Source organism: Pogoniulus pusillus, chromosome 3 (genome assembly GCF_015220805.1).
Source record: "Pogoniulus pusillus isolate bPogPus1 chromosome 3, bPogPus1.pri, whole genome shotgun sequence".
NCBI lineage: Eukaryota > Metazoa > Chordata > Aves > Piciformes > Lybiidae > Pogoniulus > Pogoniulus pusillus.
In genome coordinates, this window is record NC_087266.1 from 49,145,855 (window position 1) to 49,162,673 (window position 16,819).

The following is a 16,819-nucleotide window of genomic DNA, read 5'->3' on the forward strand; positions in this document are numbered from 1 at the left end:
TACCCTCTTTCAGACTGAAACGGGTACCCCTCATCGTATCGCTACGATCCCTGACAACAAATCCCTCTCCATCCTTTCTGTCTGTCCCTTTGGATTACTGGGAGGCTGCTATAAGGTGTCCCTGAAGCCTTCTCTCCTCCAGGCTAAACAATGCAAGCTCTTTCAGCCTCCCCCTTAGGTGCTCCATCCACTTGCTCATCTTCATGGCTCTCCTCTATAAAATGCCCTGTTCACAGAAACGCTTGCCTTCTGAGGGGCGCTCTTACTAGCCCCTATAGCAGAGCCCGTGTATGAATTCAGTAGAGAGCAGTGTTCTCATAAGGCTGGGGTTGCCCAGATGAAACAGATTTTAGTCAGTTTCCTATATCCCATTGCTGCAGTCCCAAGGGAGTGGTGTGTATGTAGAGACTGCCCATGGGCTGTATTTATAGCTCTCAGACTGAGGATCACAACAGAGCTGCCAGGTCTCCTTGATGAGTAAATTAGTTTTCTTTCTTTCTTGAAGAATGTATAAAAATCCAATCTGAAAATGGTTTCTAGTTTCCTGTTCCCAAATAGGAGATTGATGTCCCTGTTTGCCTCCTCCCTGGTTATGTCAAAGTGTACACCTGTTGCTTCCATACCTATGAGGCAACTTCATTCAAGACTTTGAGCTAGGGACTCCTACATTTCAGCCATTCCATAAACCTCTATCTGAGCCACATCTGGGTAAGCAATGCCCTGATCATTTTGCAATTGCAGATGCAGAACAGCAAGCTATTCAACACTGGCCTTCACATCATGCTTTCCTTGTTCTTCACAGGAGTGCGATCCCTAACCTGGAGTAAAAAAAAAACCCTAGTTTTTAGTGAATAAGGAATCCTTGAGGAGTTGGTGCACCTGAAAACAATGGCATTTTCATATGCAGTTTGCTCTCAATAGCAAAGAGCCTGATTGCTTTTCTTTCTCAGTCTTCTTTGGTTGTTTTAAATTCTGTAATATGTCTTACAGCTTTCTTCCAAGCCACTTTAATGAGTATTCTCTTCACTCTGTTGAACTTAAGAGAACATTTAAGTACCTAAGTGAATAAAGATGCAGGTATGTAGATATGGTAAAGATGGCCACAAGTCTTTCCTTTTGAATCAGAATATTCTCCTGCCTCTCATTGTAATTTTATGTCAGTTCATAACAGCGTTGTGAACCAAGACATTCTTCAGTTTGTTTCCTGTGTGTTTGCCAGGTCGTGTTTGGATTAGGTCCAGGGAAGCAAACAGTGATTCAAATTTGTTTCTGGTGTGTCCTGTTCTAAGCCTACTCTGTGTGCCAGAGTGCAATCCGTTTTAGAAAACATGATGGCATGTGTGTGAGTTGGTGCAACCTGCCAATAAGATCTATTTTACCTTGCCTTTTGGGAAAGGTATGTGTGTGTGCAGGGGGTGAGCAGGGGCCATGGTGAGAATCAGCTCAGATGTTCATTTAAGCAAACAAATTCTGTGTCTTTAGATGTGGCTTGTAGAATTACTTTTGCAATTTGTTTTTAGAACAGGCAACAGCAAGGTACATTTCTAGCCCAAGTATCTGATTGTGCTAGCCAGGTGCCCTATGGCAGTGCTTTTGCACAGTGGGATAGTGTAGCAGGGCAGTGTGGCATCAGATGGTGCTGCTGAGAGGTCTCTAGTAGACTTCCAAAATCACACTTCTGTGTGAAAAAAGCTGCTAAAATACATTTCAGTTATGAGTTGCACATGTGTGTCTGCTGTCCTAATGGTTTGAGTTCACAGACATGGCAGTAAACTAACCCTCTGACCCACCAAACAGCCTTAGTATCTGATTGTATCTCTGAAGCTGAAACTGCTTAAAGTTTTCTCTCTGCTAATCTTGCCTCTGCCTCTTTCTCCTTTGCAAAAGCTTCAGTACTTGCAGGAGAGGCTAAGACCTGAAATCTCGCTGTTGTCGGACAGTAGACATGAAACCCGCAGAGGAGTCTGTTCATTACAGCTCTCTGTGAGCACCCCTGAAATAGAGACCTGAGTTTTTGTGAAGAATTAATCTCCTGCCAAGTGTGAGGAGAGACATCTTTCCACTGAAACGGTTCAAGTGTGAGTGAGCAAAGGCAGTGCTTCCTCCTTTGTCATTTATGGGACACTCTGTAATGCCTGAGAGTTGGCCCTTAGGGGATCATGTCCAGATTTTGGGTGGAAGCACAACACGGCACAAAGTGGTGGCCCAAGAAGGGGTTCTTTGCCATCTCTTTGGTTATTTAGTCAGAAACAACAGCCTGAGCAATAGATTTTCATAAGAATCTAATCAAAATGTAATCAGGCTGTAAGAATCCAGAAGCAGGTTTCTTCAGAACCAGTGTAACTGGATGGTTTCACAATGGCTCATCTGCTTTTGCTGCAGGTGTCAGCCTAAGATCATCATGTGTGCCTAGATGCTTTTGCTCTCTTCTCTGGTGGGCCTGAAGCTGAAGCACAAGATCTGTCTCAAATTTCTGTAAGCATCTGTGGATCATCTGAACACATGAAGTTATGTGGGATCTGATCTGTGGTTTGTGCTCTTCACCTCTGAGTAGCATTAACTGACTGAATTTCAGTGGCAGCGTCACAGCTGCTGCTGCTTCTTCTTGCACGAATCCGATCTCTGCAGCCAGATGTGAGTGTTCTGAATTTGCAGCTACTGCCCTGTAGAGGACGGTGTGGATTTAGCTGCAGTAACAGCAGAAGGGGATGAACCATCTGTAGCAGCTGTGATCTAGAAGGCTTGGAAAATATTGATCAACGATGTGGGCTTCTTTGGAAATATTCCTTATTTTTTTTGTTTCTTTTAATGACAGGTCAAATGCCAAGACTTTCTAAGGTCAATCTTTTTACTTTGTTCAGCCTGTGGATGGAGCTCTTTCCCTCATCTGAGCAACAGAAAAAATCCCAGGTAAAAATGTCTACATTTACCATTAATTGGTCTTTCTGAACAGATTCTAATAGCTCCTGCAATTAATTTCACTGCTCTTTAGATGGCAGGTGGTTCAGGGGAAGGGAAAAAAGGCATCAGCCTAAACATTGTAAAAATATTTCCTGCAAGCAGACAAAAGTCCACTGGTGGAGGGGAAAAACAGCAAAATCCTTACATACTTTGCTATTTCTGAAAAACTTTGAGAGCCAGGTTATGCCCCCCCACATGTGAAGCACAGACTGAAAAATGCTGATGGGTGTTTTGGAGAATGTCATAAAGCATCTGTGGTGGATGCTGTGCACTTCTTGCATGGGTTGCATACCAGTTCTGTTTTGAAAAGCAGTGTGGTGGGTGGTGTAGGCATAGTCTCTGAAATGGCCACGTTCATGATTGTAGAAGAGTGCTCTTGGAGAGTAGAGCTGCACAGAACAACCTGAAACTTTTGCTGGTTCAGACAGTGTAGATAATTAACTCAGTGACAGTGAAAATAAAATGTCTTGGAGAATAGGTCTTGTAAATAGCTGCCAGTTGCCTTTTGTGGTCAGAGCTCTTCTGGTGCTCTCTGAAATGACGGCAGCGCATACCCCTGTGCCTAACGTGTGTTGAGTCTGTGTGGTTCTGGGTGACAATTAGGCCTAATTTTCAGCAATTGGTATGTCCCAGACTAGATCTGAAAGAGAGATGGGTGAGCAGCATTATTCTGACTTCAAAAGTAGCTTCAAATTCAATAATTCAGTTCAGAATGGCACCTGGGTTACATACAGGGCTTTAGTGCAGCCTCCTTTCTGTAACCACAAAGAAGGTGAATGATACACACATCTAAGGCAGCAGTATTCTGGTAGCAGCTGGATTGCATCATGAGATTGGTTTCCCCAGCTTCATCGAGCTAGCCTGTATCCAGCTTCCTCACAATACATGGAAATCCAGATGGAAGAGCTCTTGTCTGTGGTAGGCAGACTTGCTCCATGGAAGATTCCTTAGGACAGGATTCATTTCTATAAATGAAGGGACAAAAATAAAGCAGGAGAAGCTGTTGCCTCCCAGGGTATCCAAATTTAAGGCCAAAATGAAATCCATGAGCATTTCCAGATGCTGGATGATTCAGCTATAATTGACAGAATTTCCATGCTGCTTCTGGGTTTTGTAATGGGTAAAACAATGATCAGGAATTTGAGGCAAGAGTAGAAACCACCAAAAAGCCCCAACAAAAACCATTTAGGGGAAGTATAACAGGGGCTGTTCAAGGCAAGGTTGGATGTGGCACTTGGTGCCATGGTCTAGCCTTGAGCTCTGTGGTAAAGGGTTGGACTTGATGATCTGTGAGGTCTCTTCCAACCCTGATGATACTGTGATACTGTGATGCATGTCACAATTTGTACTGAACATGTGTGTGCTCTGATCCTGGCTGATTACTGTTACCCAGGGAATAGCTTTAATATCTCTGTGGGCTTGCTGTTGAAAGAGAGGTAAGATAGTAATAACAGTAATGTGTTTGTCTGTAGGTGAAGAAGAGTGGGCTCGTGGTGGTGAAAAACATGAAGATTATTGGTCTTCATTGTTCAAGTACTGACTTGCATGCTGGCCAGATCGCCCTCATTAAACATGGCTCAAGACTTAAAAACTGTGACCTTTATTTTTCCAGAAAGCCATGTTCAACTTGTTTAAAAATGATTGTAAACGGTAAGCAATGACTGCAGCAGAGTCAGAGCAAATGTTCTGCTTGTGACTGGCGGTGTCAGAAAGCCTGTGCTCTCTTTGGGCTGTCCTCTTTGGGAATACCAGTCCCTAACTTGTGCGTAGCCTGCAGCAGTACTCTCCACAAGGCTGAAAACAGGATTAAGTGTGCAGAGCTGATGATGAAGAAATTAGAGTTCACTGCTGAGTCCATCTATTTCCCTGTGTCAGTGTTATGATTGGTGATGCTTGTGTCTTGGTTGAGATACGCTGCTGAGATTCTGACAAACCTGTTGCACTTTGCCAGAGCAGCTCTAAGCCTGATGACTGGGCCTAGTCTGCTACAATTCTCCCTGCCCTCTCATGGCTTCTCTGTGCCATCAAAGGAAGAGTATTTTTTATGTAGAAATCACAAGGAGTTTCTTTGTGGTTTCCTTTTCCAAAGTGAGTTGAAGGCAAGTTAGATTATTCACTTCTTGAAATGGAATCTGCCAGTACAGCCTTTCTGCAGATACTGTCTTTTAACCTCAGCATCATCTTTTGTTGGGGCCACCTTTTTTGTCTGCTGTGGTAGTGTATCTGAGGTGAGATGTAAACTTAGGCTGCCATAAATACACTGGAACTTAGGAAGCTCCACGTTTTTATATAGGCTGATTATAAAGTCTGATAGGCTCTTCGTACTCATAGCTGCTGGCATTTTTGTCATCCAGATGCCCCTTACACAGCAGTCAGTACCTTAAGTCAAACCAGAGTTAATCAGTAATGTGTTGATGATGAAGCTTCTATTGCATGATTCTTTTTGCTGCTTTATCTTTCTCTTCCAGCTGGGGTGAACAGGATTTCTTACTGGCCTGCAGATCCTGAAATCAGCTTGCAGAACGAGGCGTCCAATCCCATGACTACTGATGATGCAAAGCTAGATGCCAAAGCAGTAGAAAGACTGAAGTCGAATAGTCGTGCTCGTGTATGTGTGTTGCTTCAGCCCTTGGTATGCTACATGGTGCAATTTGTGGAAGAAACTTCCACCAAGTTTGATTTTATTCAAAAAATAGCAAAAACTCAGCCAGACTCAAATACTGACTTTTATACTGCATGTAGACAAGAGAGAATAAAAGAGTATGAAAGCTTATTCCTAATTTCAAATGAGGAAACACACAAGCAAATACTGATGACAATAGGACTGGAGAACCTCTGTGAAAATCCATACTTTAGCAACCTTAGGCAAAATATGAAAGATCTTGTCTTGGTCTTGGCAACAGTGGCTGCCAGTGTGCCTGCCTTTGAATACTTTGGATTTTACAACAGTGAACCGTGGAGATCAAATGAAACAGACCATCAGGGTTTGCCCCAAGAAATTGCAAGGCACTGTATGATACAAGCCAGGCTACTTGAATATCGAACAGGTGAGTTGTTACAGTAATGGAGAAAGAATGGGTCCTGTGAACAGAGGAAGTCCCTCATTTCTGTCTTACTTCTTCCAAATATTTTCTTCAGCAAGCTGCAGAACTCTGTTCTTGTCTCTGTGAAATGGGAGCAGCAGCAGGAGGAAAAACTCAGTAGGGAAAGCTCAGAAAGTGCACTGAGCTTTCCAAGTGAAAATCAGGGCAAGTGTTTCATATACAGTGCTATCAAAGTCTGCCCCAATGTGTCCCACACCTATCTAAAACCAGAATATGATGGCATTTGTCTTATTCATGCTGCTCTGAGGCACTTTCTTTTTCATGGAGGTTTTACAGTATATTTCTGTTAGTAGGTAAGTGCCAGCATTTTATTGTGTATGTCCTTCAGAAAGAGCAGTGAAATAATGCCTTTCAGGCAAATTCTTGTTCCTCTGTAATGGAACTTAGTCCTGTAATGAAATTAAATAGCAGCACTCCCCCCCACATTTAGATGCTTTACATTATTATATAGGCAGATATAAGGGGAGAAAGATCATAGGATGTTTTCTATGCTGGCTTAATATACATCAGTGACTACTAAATACACAAAATGTGGAAAATACCTGTGGCAAAGAGGGCTGTCTGTGAGTGATTGTATATGGTAGTGAAACTAAGGATTATGGAAATGATTAATTGAAACAGCATCTTCTACAAGACTACTCACTGCACACCTGAAACAGGGTTTTTTCTACTTTATATACTCTAATTTAAATGGTCAAGACTCTCATCAGTAGGTACTGGGGAAGATTTTGATAGGGATTCAGACCACAGAACCGTAAACTTAAGGAATGTCACAAATTGAGTGAGTGAATTAAGTAGTAAACAATTACAAAGTTTTTAGCAGTTTGCAATCTCACATCAGCAAACTTGTCCACATGCATTAATAAACTCCCAAGGGAGGTGGTGGATTCCCCTATATTAGACAGTTTCAAGGCCCACCTTGACAGGGTGCTGGGACATCTGATTTAAGCTGCTTTCTTACCCCAAAAGGTTGGACTAGGTGATCCTTGAGGACCCTTCCAACCTGGTATTCTGTGAATCTATGAATATTCTTGGCACACAGTTTCTTATCTGGCATACTTAGTGGCTTCTTAGTGCTTGTTAACCAATGTGTGCAGCAAAGTCTTAGAATGGGTGGCCTTGCAGTAAGAACACACCCAGATTTTGCAGTAGACTGGTATGACTTCAAAGTTCTTGTGACTTCTAAGTTCTTGGTCTTTCTGCAATTCTTTTCTCCTGTCCAGGAAGCAATAATAAATGTTATTCAATTCATAGGATGTCATGTATTAATGTATGGGTAACCCAGAAGTGCTTCCCAGAAGTGCTTTGTTTGTGACTTACTGCTAACATATTATGTATTCTAGAGGATCATAAAACAGGAGTTGGAGCTATTATCTGGGCAGAAGAAAAGTCAGTAAGTATTGAAAAAGTTACATTTCCTTGCACTCCAGATTCATATGCTTGTGTCTGTATTGAGCTTGTTGGTCTGCTTTGAGTTTACATGTGTGTTTCATGCACATGCACAGCACTGTAGAAATCTTGTACTTCTCATCCTTTAGTGACTAAGTTAATGACTGCTTCCTTCTTATGCTATCACTGTGAAGGAGAAGTACAACTGAGTTTAGTAAGTGCTGCAGTGTTTCTGCCTAGCTTTTCAGTGTGCCTGCTTCCCAAATCATTGAGTTATTCCAGGTGTCCTGGCTACAGTTTTGCCACAGGTGCTGCTCCAGCAGCATGTGCCTACACTGCATGGTCCCCCATTGAGCTCTTTTTTGGAGAGGTCTCAGTGCAATCATAGCCTGATAATCTCTTGAGGATGTTTTTGTGTGTGGTTCAAATTCTGTGTACCAACTTTAGCACATTGCTTTTGGGATCAAAGTGATTTTTGTTCTAAAATGTTGTTACTGTGCTTTTTCCTATCCAGACATAAAGGTTGTATTTCTTTACATCTCTGATTGTGCACGTTACTAATCCAGGAAGCTTCACTCTTCATGCAGTTGCAGCATACTCTTCATTTGTTTTTAGCACTTCAGTCATCAGCTGCTTATTGATGTTTTGTTTGTTGCTGAGATTTCAGTTGCAGATTGCTACTTGGTCAGCCTACTGGTCACTGGGTCTGTCGAGACAGGTGAAACAGTCTGGCACATCATGCACTAACTCCAGCTGCCTTTTAATTTTGTACGTTGTAGAAAGGCTCAAGGACTAAATCCTTCAGGCTTTTTTTCTGCTATCAGTAGTACTTGCTGAAAGGAAAGGCACTAAAGTCTGATGCAGTGTGTCCTCTTAGTGTTACTGTTTGTCTGTGTGGCCTCCGTGGAGCTTGGTGGACAAGCTTCATGCAGACACGGAGCAGTTGGCAAGAACTGAGTTCTCTTTTCAACTGCTGTAATTTGGCACAAACTGAATGTGAAGGAATCCATTACACAACACTTTGACTTAGTCTTCAGTTTAAATGTCTCTAGATTTGATGCTTTGCTTCCTGTTGCAGAGAAGCTGTGATGGAACAGGAGCAATGTATTTTGTAGGCTGTGGTTACAATGCCTTTCCTGTTGGATCTGAATATGCTGATTTTCCACACATGGATGATAAGCAAAAGGACCGGGAAATCAGAAAGTTCAGATACATCATCCACGCAGAGCAGAATGCCTTGACATTCAGGTAATGGGTTTCTCTGTGCCACAGGTGCATCGTGTCACTGTGAGAAGTGTGGGGTGCAGTCCTGGTCTCGTCTGTGCCTGGGGTGCAGAACTGGGATGTGCATGGACACAGACAGCTCTTGGAGCTCCTGTGGACTTCTTAAGTGAACTCACTTTTAAAGGATACTCCAGTATGGCACCGATGCATGGCAGCTATTCACATACAAGCCTCTGCTTCTGCTTCCTGCTAGGGCTGTGCTATAACCTGAAGTGTGGAAGTGTGGCAATTGTTGAGGGAGGCTTCTGACAATGATTTGTGTGGAGAGCTGGGATGAGTGTTTTGTCAGCAGGCAGTAAAACCAAACCGGGTGTCACTGTGCACTTGAGTAGGAATAAGTTGCTTCTGAGAGCAGATAATACAATAGTTCCTTGCTTGCTCTTGTGAGATATCAGGTTTGTCACCACTCAAAACTATCAGGTTATAAACTCTGGAATTCTGTTTTCTGACCCCTTGTAGGTGCCGAGAAATAAAGCCCGATGAGAGAAGCATGATCTTTGTCACAAAATGTCCATGTGATGAATGTGTTCCCTTAATCAAGGGGGCTGGGATCAAACAGATCTATGCAGGAGATGTTGATGCTGGAAAGAAGAAAGCAGACATATCCTATATGAAGTTTGGTGAACTTGAGGGTGTAAGCAAATTTACAGTAAGTGTCAAAATAATGTCACACAAAAACTCTGGGCAGCATTGTGAGGGAGGGGAGGAGGAGTGAGCAGTTGTTTGCAGCCGGCCTTACAGGAGTGTTTTCCTATGCTGTTGAGTCATCTGAGTGGAGTTCAGAGGTTGCCTTTTCATGACAGTGAAGACTAGTGCTGTGTCATATCCCAGGAGGCAGGGGCAACTGGTTTCCTCGCAGATTTCCCTCTAACTCATTGCTGGTTTTTGAGGTGGTCTCCTCGCGCTTTGAAGTTCTCTCCAAGCCTCCCTGCCACTGTACGGCAGCTGGTGTGGGAGATCACTGTATGACTTTGAAGGTGGCCCTGTGCACCTGCACTCAGGTTGCTCACTGTGACAAACTGCAGCACTGCTGCTCCAAGTGGGCTCATTTCCTCTTCTCGAGGGAGTAAATAGCCATGCATCCCTTAATAGCTTTTTATCCTCCAAGCAAGTGTGTGCTGGAGGGGAGCCTTTCATTTCCCATCCCACCCTTAGTCGTGCCTCACAGTAAAGGACAGTAGGGTACTTTTTCTTTCTCTTTTTGATCTGTTTTCTGGCATAAGTGAACCTTCTCAAGTGAACCTTCTCTTCATCTTCTTTTACCAGTGGCAATTAAATCCCTTGCATGTTAATGCCCTGGAATTCCATGACCCAACATCCAGGGAAAGTAAGTATTTCTTCATTAGCTCATTTTATGACTGAAGTCATAAACAGGATCACATTTTAAACAAACCTGAATCCCACTGGGATTGGTTAGTCTAAATTAATCTTGGCTAGTTACATTTTGCTATGAAAACTTCTCTGTGCTTTTAAAACAGACAAACTATTGGTAAGTCCAAACTTTGAACTCCTTTAGCAAACACTTGGCGTCAGTAAACATTGCAGAGTCTGGTAGTGCTGTTTTCAATTGTGCTGCTTTGCACATAGATCATCTCAGGCTACTCTGTCTTAGATTTTGTGCTATAAAGACCTGTGTATTGTGTTCTATAAAAGGTGCCATTCTTTTGCTAGAGAAATGGGATTCCTCCAAGTCATTTAAATATGTGCTGTGGGACATTTTGGTACTTCTTTTATGAAGTAGCATCTCTGTCAATGCTTTCAGTTGACATTGATTTTTGTGTGTCTCTATACACATCCATAACATAAAGACCACAAAACCCTTGTCGACCTGCACCCCTGTAGCAGCAGAACTGCCAGATTCATAGATTCACAGACTTAGAGAATGGTTTGGGTTGGAAGGGACCTTAATGGTCATCTAGTTTAAATCCCCCAGCTGTGGGCAGAGACAGCTTCCACTAGACCAGGTTGCTCAAGGCCTCGTCCAGCCTGGCCTTAAACACCTCTGGGGAGGGGGCATCCACAATATTCCTGGACAATCTGTCTCACCACCCATTACCTGGCTTAAATCTGTCCTTCTCAAGCTTCAATCCATTCCTTCTCTTCTTACCAGTACAAGCCCTTTTAAAACGTCTCTACCTGGGTTTCTTGTATGCCCTTTTCAGGTACTGGAAGGTTGCTATGAGGCCCACTCAGAGATTTCTTTTCTCCAGGCTGAAAACGGGGTTTAGATGAGTCTTATGTTGATGCCTTTTGTGCTACAAAAGTGTCTTGCAATTGTCATCTACTGTCAGCTAGCAGTCCTTTAAATGTTCCTCGTCTGGAGAGGAAAATAATGTGAGAAAAGAAACTAATTTGTGTGCCTCGAGCATGAAAATATGGAGCTTAAAGACAGGAAGTTGGCAGTTAGAACATTGAACATGCTAGGAGTATAGGGAAGCCTGAAGGTGGTTTTCATAGCATATGGATATTGATGTACAAACAGCTTGCTCTTAGAGCTAGGTTAGTAGAGAAGTCTTTTCATCAGAGCTTTCCTTGGTGAGAAAGGGGGAAGGGAAGGGCTCAGAGCAGTGCATTAGTAATCACTGCAAAATGTTAGGGCTTGTTTGTCCCTTTCTCTGCTAGTGATTTTTAGACCCATCTGGAGAAACATTCATCCTGTGGTACTTTGATGACCCTTAGCAGGGCTTAGTTTTCTTTGAGATGGTGTGCTTGTCTTTTCAACACTGAACTGTTGTAAGGTCTTCTGTAGCTATGCTTATTTCATGTTTCTCTGAATGGGGAGCAGTCAAGTTCCCTGACCCCAAATCCCTATCCAGTGTTATTCCAGTGTGCCTATATGTGATGAGTACCTAAATTCTGCTTTGCAATTGTATTTAATGTTTCACCTCTTTATTTTTTTCCCTTTAGATGGGGTTCAGAAAACAAAATCATTAGATGACCAGCAGCACCAAAACAAGAAACTGTGTTTGGGTCACTATTGAATGATGAAGCACTTCTGCAGTCTTGCTTTGTACTTTTTATGATGCAGCCTGTTTGCACTTTCAACTAAGGAAGAGTTTTATTTATTGTTTGGAAAGTGATTTTTAGCATAAGTTTATTTATGGTGTCTTAAAATGTTTTCCAGAATTACCTGCAAGTCTTTTTTAATTTGGAAGTTCCTAGGGGGAAACTGCTGCTTCTATTTTCTGTGAAAGTAACTGGGTGGCAAAATAGTGACATCTTTTTTAAAATACTGGAAGCTTATTGCTGATAGATCAGAGTGATAAGGAAATGGTATCTGGCTTGCTCTATGGATTGAGGGAATGGGCTGACAGAATGCAGAAGTAATTCCCTTTCTGCAAGTACAATTGTTAAGTGAACCTTCTAGAAAATGGTGGATAAATAATCACTAGCAACTATTCCTGTCCCTGAAAGTGACTTTTGCTTCTCAGTCTGCTTGTATCAAAGAGATAAAGCCATTGAGATGCCTGCTGTTGCTGTGTGAGTGATTTGGAGATCAAGCTTGTCTCCCTTAGCTAACCTCTTCCAATTGCCATAGCAGCAGAGCTATTTTGTTTTGTGATACTTGCCACTGGTGCTCTGTGTGCTTCCTCAAGCACAGCCCATCTGAGTTAACGTAGACAAAGGTTAGCTTTGGTTTTTCTCAGCCTATGGATGCAGGCCTAAGAGAATTTGGCTGTGTGCATCTTACTGGCACGTAGATACTATGTTACGGTAGCAACAGCTAGTGTTCAGCTTCTCTTACTCCTCACTAACAGGCTTCTAGGGCTACAGAAGCTAATAAAGTGCCAGATACCCTGTTGTTTCTCAGATGGGATGATCTGTACCAGTGGGATAGCCCAGATCTTTTTGAGTGCAAATCTATTGGACAATGAAACTGCAGTCTACCATGGCTGCTAGTTTTGAGGGAGTGCTGGGTAGGTAACTGGAACAGTGAGTTGTACCCAGCATCTTCTGACAGGTCACTCTGCTTACTCCTGTTGGCTTACTGCTTTGTACATGACCTCTAGATCTTTGTTGTAGCAGATGTTCCAAGATTTATGGTCACTGCTCTGCTGAGCTTTCAAGTGCAAACACCTTAAACCTTTCTCTGCTGCAGCTGGTACAATCTATACATGGCCTTGCCCCAGTTCTGTCATGCATCTTGTCTTTGCTGCCCTCCTTGAAGTCCTGGCAGGGGAATTAACTCTTAAGATGCTGCCGTAGGTTCTGTTTAGTTTAGATTTTGGAAAAGGTTGGAAGCAGATAGTAAGGCTGTGATTGGATAGCATCCAAAGCATCCTTAATGTGGCATTAGTTACATGGAGTCTGTTCTCACTCAGTTTGGCTATTGGTCCTGTAACTGAAGGTACAGTTCTTGATGCTTGGAGATGCAACAAGGAGCTGTGATTTTTCCCATGGTGCACACTGTAATTTCGTTCTCGAATTCCTGGGCTTTGGAACTGGGGAAGGCTCATACTCTCCTACTGGCACAACAACTCACTCTTGCTGGAGCTGGAGAAGCTGCTGTTTCACTGAGCTTAGCCTGAAGGGCCGCTGGTTGAGTGCAGTACATGCAGTTAGCAGCAGAAATCTCATCAGGCTACTAGCTGACTTGCTACACCACTGCTAAGCAGGGTGTGTACTTCACTTCCAGGCAGTGGATGCAAATCTGACCCTGCTTTGTCAGCCCTGGGAAGGACAGTGGAATCCATTTCTGTGCCACGCCACAGAAGAGTGCTGTTTCACAGTAGCTCATGAAAAAATGGCTGAGCTGACACTTCACCAGGTCTTGTAATCTAGTGTGAGGGAGCCTAGGTCCTGAACTTAGGACCAGCAGCTCCACCTGAAGGAGCTCTATGCTTCACCTGTCAGATTGAGGCCAGAGCCTGGGGATTAAGTTATTGGTCTAGATGCTGTGCAATCATCAGAATGAGAGATTTTTTTAACTCTCATCAAGGCTTACAGAATTTCACTCTTTGTAACTTCCATATGAAGTTAAAGTAAAATGTTGGTGTTTCACAAACAAGATTACAATCTGCTTTTGAATCATAAATATTTTATTTTTGGCATATTTTTCCTCCACATCTTGTAAGCTTCTTGTGTTAGCCTAATTGCTCTTGGCTTTTTTCTACAGATCAGAAAGACACCCTTCAGATCAGGAGCAAGAAGTCTGCCCCACTCCACCCGCCAAAACCTTGATTCCATAATCCATTGGCAATGCTCTTCCACTTGAAGTAGAAGCAGGGGAAGAAACAGGGGCAGATTTAAGGCCCCTTCAAGTTTTCTACTGGTCAGTCAGTAGGTATCAAAATAGCAAAGTCTGTGTAGGAAGCCTTTGTAGGAATGTGTGTCAAATATCACACACATTAAGCACCTGTATTGCAGCAAATACTGCTTTTAGCCTGCACTTCATGAAGAGTTAAAGTTTTACCTTTACTTTTTGTCATTTCTTTTAGAAAGAGAACGTTTGGAATTGCTTGTAGGGCATTCCTCCAGAGGCTCACAAATGTCCGTAGAGTCCAATTATCACTGTAGCCCTACTCCTTTAATTCTTCTTGGGATTACAAAATAGGGTCTTTATCCAGGCCAACAGGACCAATGTGAAGGGAGGCTCTCTCTCAACCCATGGACTCCATAGGCACTGCTGGGCATGTCATCACCCTACCAGGGAGAGCCACTGCAGACTAGATCTCTTCTGCAGTGCTTATTCTGCAGATGAACTCTAGATGTTTGTTTCTTACATAAAAGCAACAGTATATTTGAGAAATGGAAAAGTTATATTTTATATAGTGTATGAAATTTCCATGCGTGTTTTGGGTCTCTTCCCTTCCTTTCAGAGCTGTCATTTTAATAGCAGATATTAACTATCAGTAATAATTTGCCCCCCTTGACTGAGAATTACAGAAATTCTCTGTTCACTGTCTGCCTTGCAGCAAAACATGTTTTCTGCTAATAAATCAATCCAACAGTAAGCATTAGAATGTGTTTTTAAGTGCTTTGGGTTATCAGAAACATCACAGAGTGCTGTCCTTGCTTCTACAGTCCCAGCTGTTGCTGAGCTGCATCGCCTCCCTCTGTTCTGCCTGAGGAATTTGTGCTTCCTGCCAGCCTCAGGGAAGGAAGGGCCGGGATCGCCTCCCTCAGCCCTACCAAGAGCATTAAGGAACACAAGCTCTGTCTTCCTGGGAGGGTAAGGACTGCCTCGGGGAGCTCTGCATGAGCTGCCACCTGTACAGCCTGTTTCTTGGATGGGATAGGAGTGGAAAAAGCTTTGAACTTCAAGCCCTAGAATTGGTCCTTCCTGTGCCTCCTGCCTTGCTGCCAGGGTTGCCCATCCAGGCACACACAAGCATCCTGACTCGTAGTCACCACAGAAGGGAATCACTGTGGGGACTGGGGCCAAGACATAGATTGGTCAGCAGTGTGACTGAAGGGGAGTGAGTCTGTAGCTTGACCAGGTGATACTAAAGGCCTTGACCTACCAAGTGTTTTGCATCCACCTAGCTCTAGCCTCAACATGTAGGCTGAAGGGGAAGGCCTGCTTGCCAGCAGAGTGCATTAGGGCTATGCCCATAGATTGTTTTCTTGTTTAATTTCATCTGAAAGGAATCAAATCAATGCACTCCATGCTTGGCTTGTGTCATGGAGTCAGATGCAGTAAGCAGGGATGGATGAGAGGTGCATTTCAGAAATGCTGTTGCACTGAAATGTCATTGTAGACACAGTGAGCAGCCAGTGGGATATAGTCAGCCAGGCTGGCATTGGGGCAGGCTTCCCAGAACCATGTTTAGTGTGGAGACTACTCTGAAGAGCTTTCAAGTCCTCTAAGCAGAGGCTTTTTTGTTTCAGCCATTGTGCCTGCAAACCAGACACTTCCAAGATTTGTTTGGTTTGTTAGATCCAGTAAGTTACACTGCTTAGAGACTAGAAAAGCAAAGGTGGCAGTTGGTGAGTGCTGATTTGTAATCAGTCTGGATTTCTGTATCAATAATGAAGATGGTTACAGTGACAAATAGGGGGAGCTGAATTCCATTCCTCTCAGAAAGGTAACTGCAGAGAACTATTGTTGAGCACTTGCAGTCTTCCTTGGGAACCCTCTGTTTTCCCAGGCCTGCATAGCTGCCCACTGACATGCCAGCCTTGCCTGCTGCACACATACACACAGACAGCACCTATTATTCAGCTTTTTCAGGTACCAGGCAGAATGTACTGCCCTTGTTGAAGCGGAAAGGCACTGCAAGCACAGGACAGCTTAGAATCATAGAATTGTTCTAGCTGGCAAAGACCTTTAGGATCATGAGATCTTAACTAGCATCCTGGCCTAGTGGGAGGTGGCCCTGCCCATGGCAGGGAGGATGAAACTAGATGATCCAACTCAAGCCTTTCTATGATACTGTTACCCAGCTAACTACAAACTCTGGTGCTGAACCATGTCCCTTAGCATCGCATGTGTATTTTAAGCATCGCCAGGCATGGCCATTTCACCCACCTCCCTGGGGAACTTATTCCAGTGTTCGATAACTCTTCCAGTGAAAATTTTCTTCTGATACAGAGCCTTCCTGGAGGTGGTCAAGGCCATGTTGGATGAGGCCTTAAGAAATCTCAGCTAGTAGGAGATGTCCCTGCCCATGACATGATCTTTAAGGTCCTTCTAACCCAAACCATTATTTGACTCTACGAATCTAATATCCCATCTAAACCTCTCCTGGGGCAGCTTGAAGCCATTTCCTCTTGTCCTGTCACTTGTTACTAAGGAGAAGAGACCAACTCCCATCTTGCTACCACCTCATTTCAGGTTGTTGTAGAGAGCAAGGAGGTCTCCTTCAGTCTCCTTTTCTCCATCTCCTCCCAGTAGTGGGATGGATATCAGTCGGTGCCAGACAAGGGTTGTTATCTGTGTCATACACTGAAAGAGGCACTTGAAATTCCAAGCACCGATGTGTCCTGGTGACACGCAGTGCTGGATGCCTTCAGCAGCCAGGTACTGATGCTGCAGCCCCTGGGTGAGCAGGCAAAGTGCAGCACTGCAGGCTCCTCGCTGCTAGGGGAGAAAAGGCAAGGAGCTGCTGTGCTGGTTCTGAGTCTGCCTTTTGGCAGTG

General features: G+C 43.6%; 1 protein-coding gene across 2 annotated transcripts in view; it reads left to right on the forward strand.

Moving 5' to 3' along the window:
- CDADC1 (cytidine and dCMP deaminase domain containing 1) overlaps positions 1 to 16,819 on the forward strand; it is a 54,571-nt gene that overhangs the window by 845 nt on the left and 36,907 nt on the right. The window contains exons 2-10 of one of the 2 annotated variants that reach the window (XR_010309019.1): positions 2,816 to 2,910; positions 4,434 to 4,611; positions 5,430 to 6,008; positions 7,409 to 7,458; positions 8,533 to 8,702; positions 9,198 to 9,387; positions 10,005 to 10,065; positions 11,646 to 14,018; positions 14,763 to 14,910. Coding sequence is in view for 1 of the 2 variants with exons in the window: in XM_064175937.1 (XP_064032007.1) it covers positions 2,816 to 2,910; positions 4,434 to 4,611; positions 5,430 to 6,008; positions 7,409 to 7,458; positions 8,533 to 8,702; positions 9,198 to 9,387; positions 10,005 to 10,065; positions 11,646 to 11,719 (1,397 nt within the window). In the remaining variant the exon portion in view is untranslated. Of the gene's footprint in view, positions 1 to 2,815; positions 2,911 to 4,433; positions 4,612 to 5,429; positions 6,009 to 7,408; positions 7,459 to 8,532; positions 8,703 to 9,197; positions 9,388 to 10,004; positions 10,066 to 11,645; positions 14,693 to 14,762; positions 14,911 to 16,819 lie in introns of those variants that run through there. The other variant, XM_064175937.1, reaches the window with a different exon arrangement.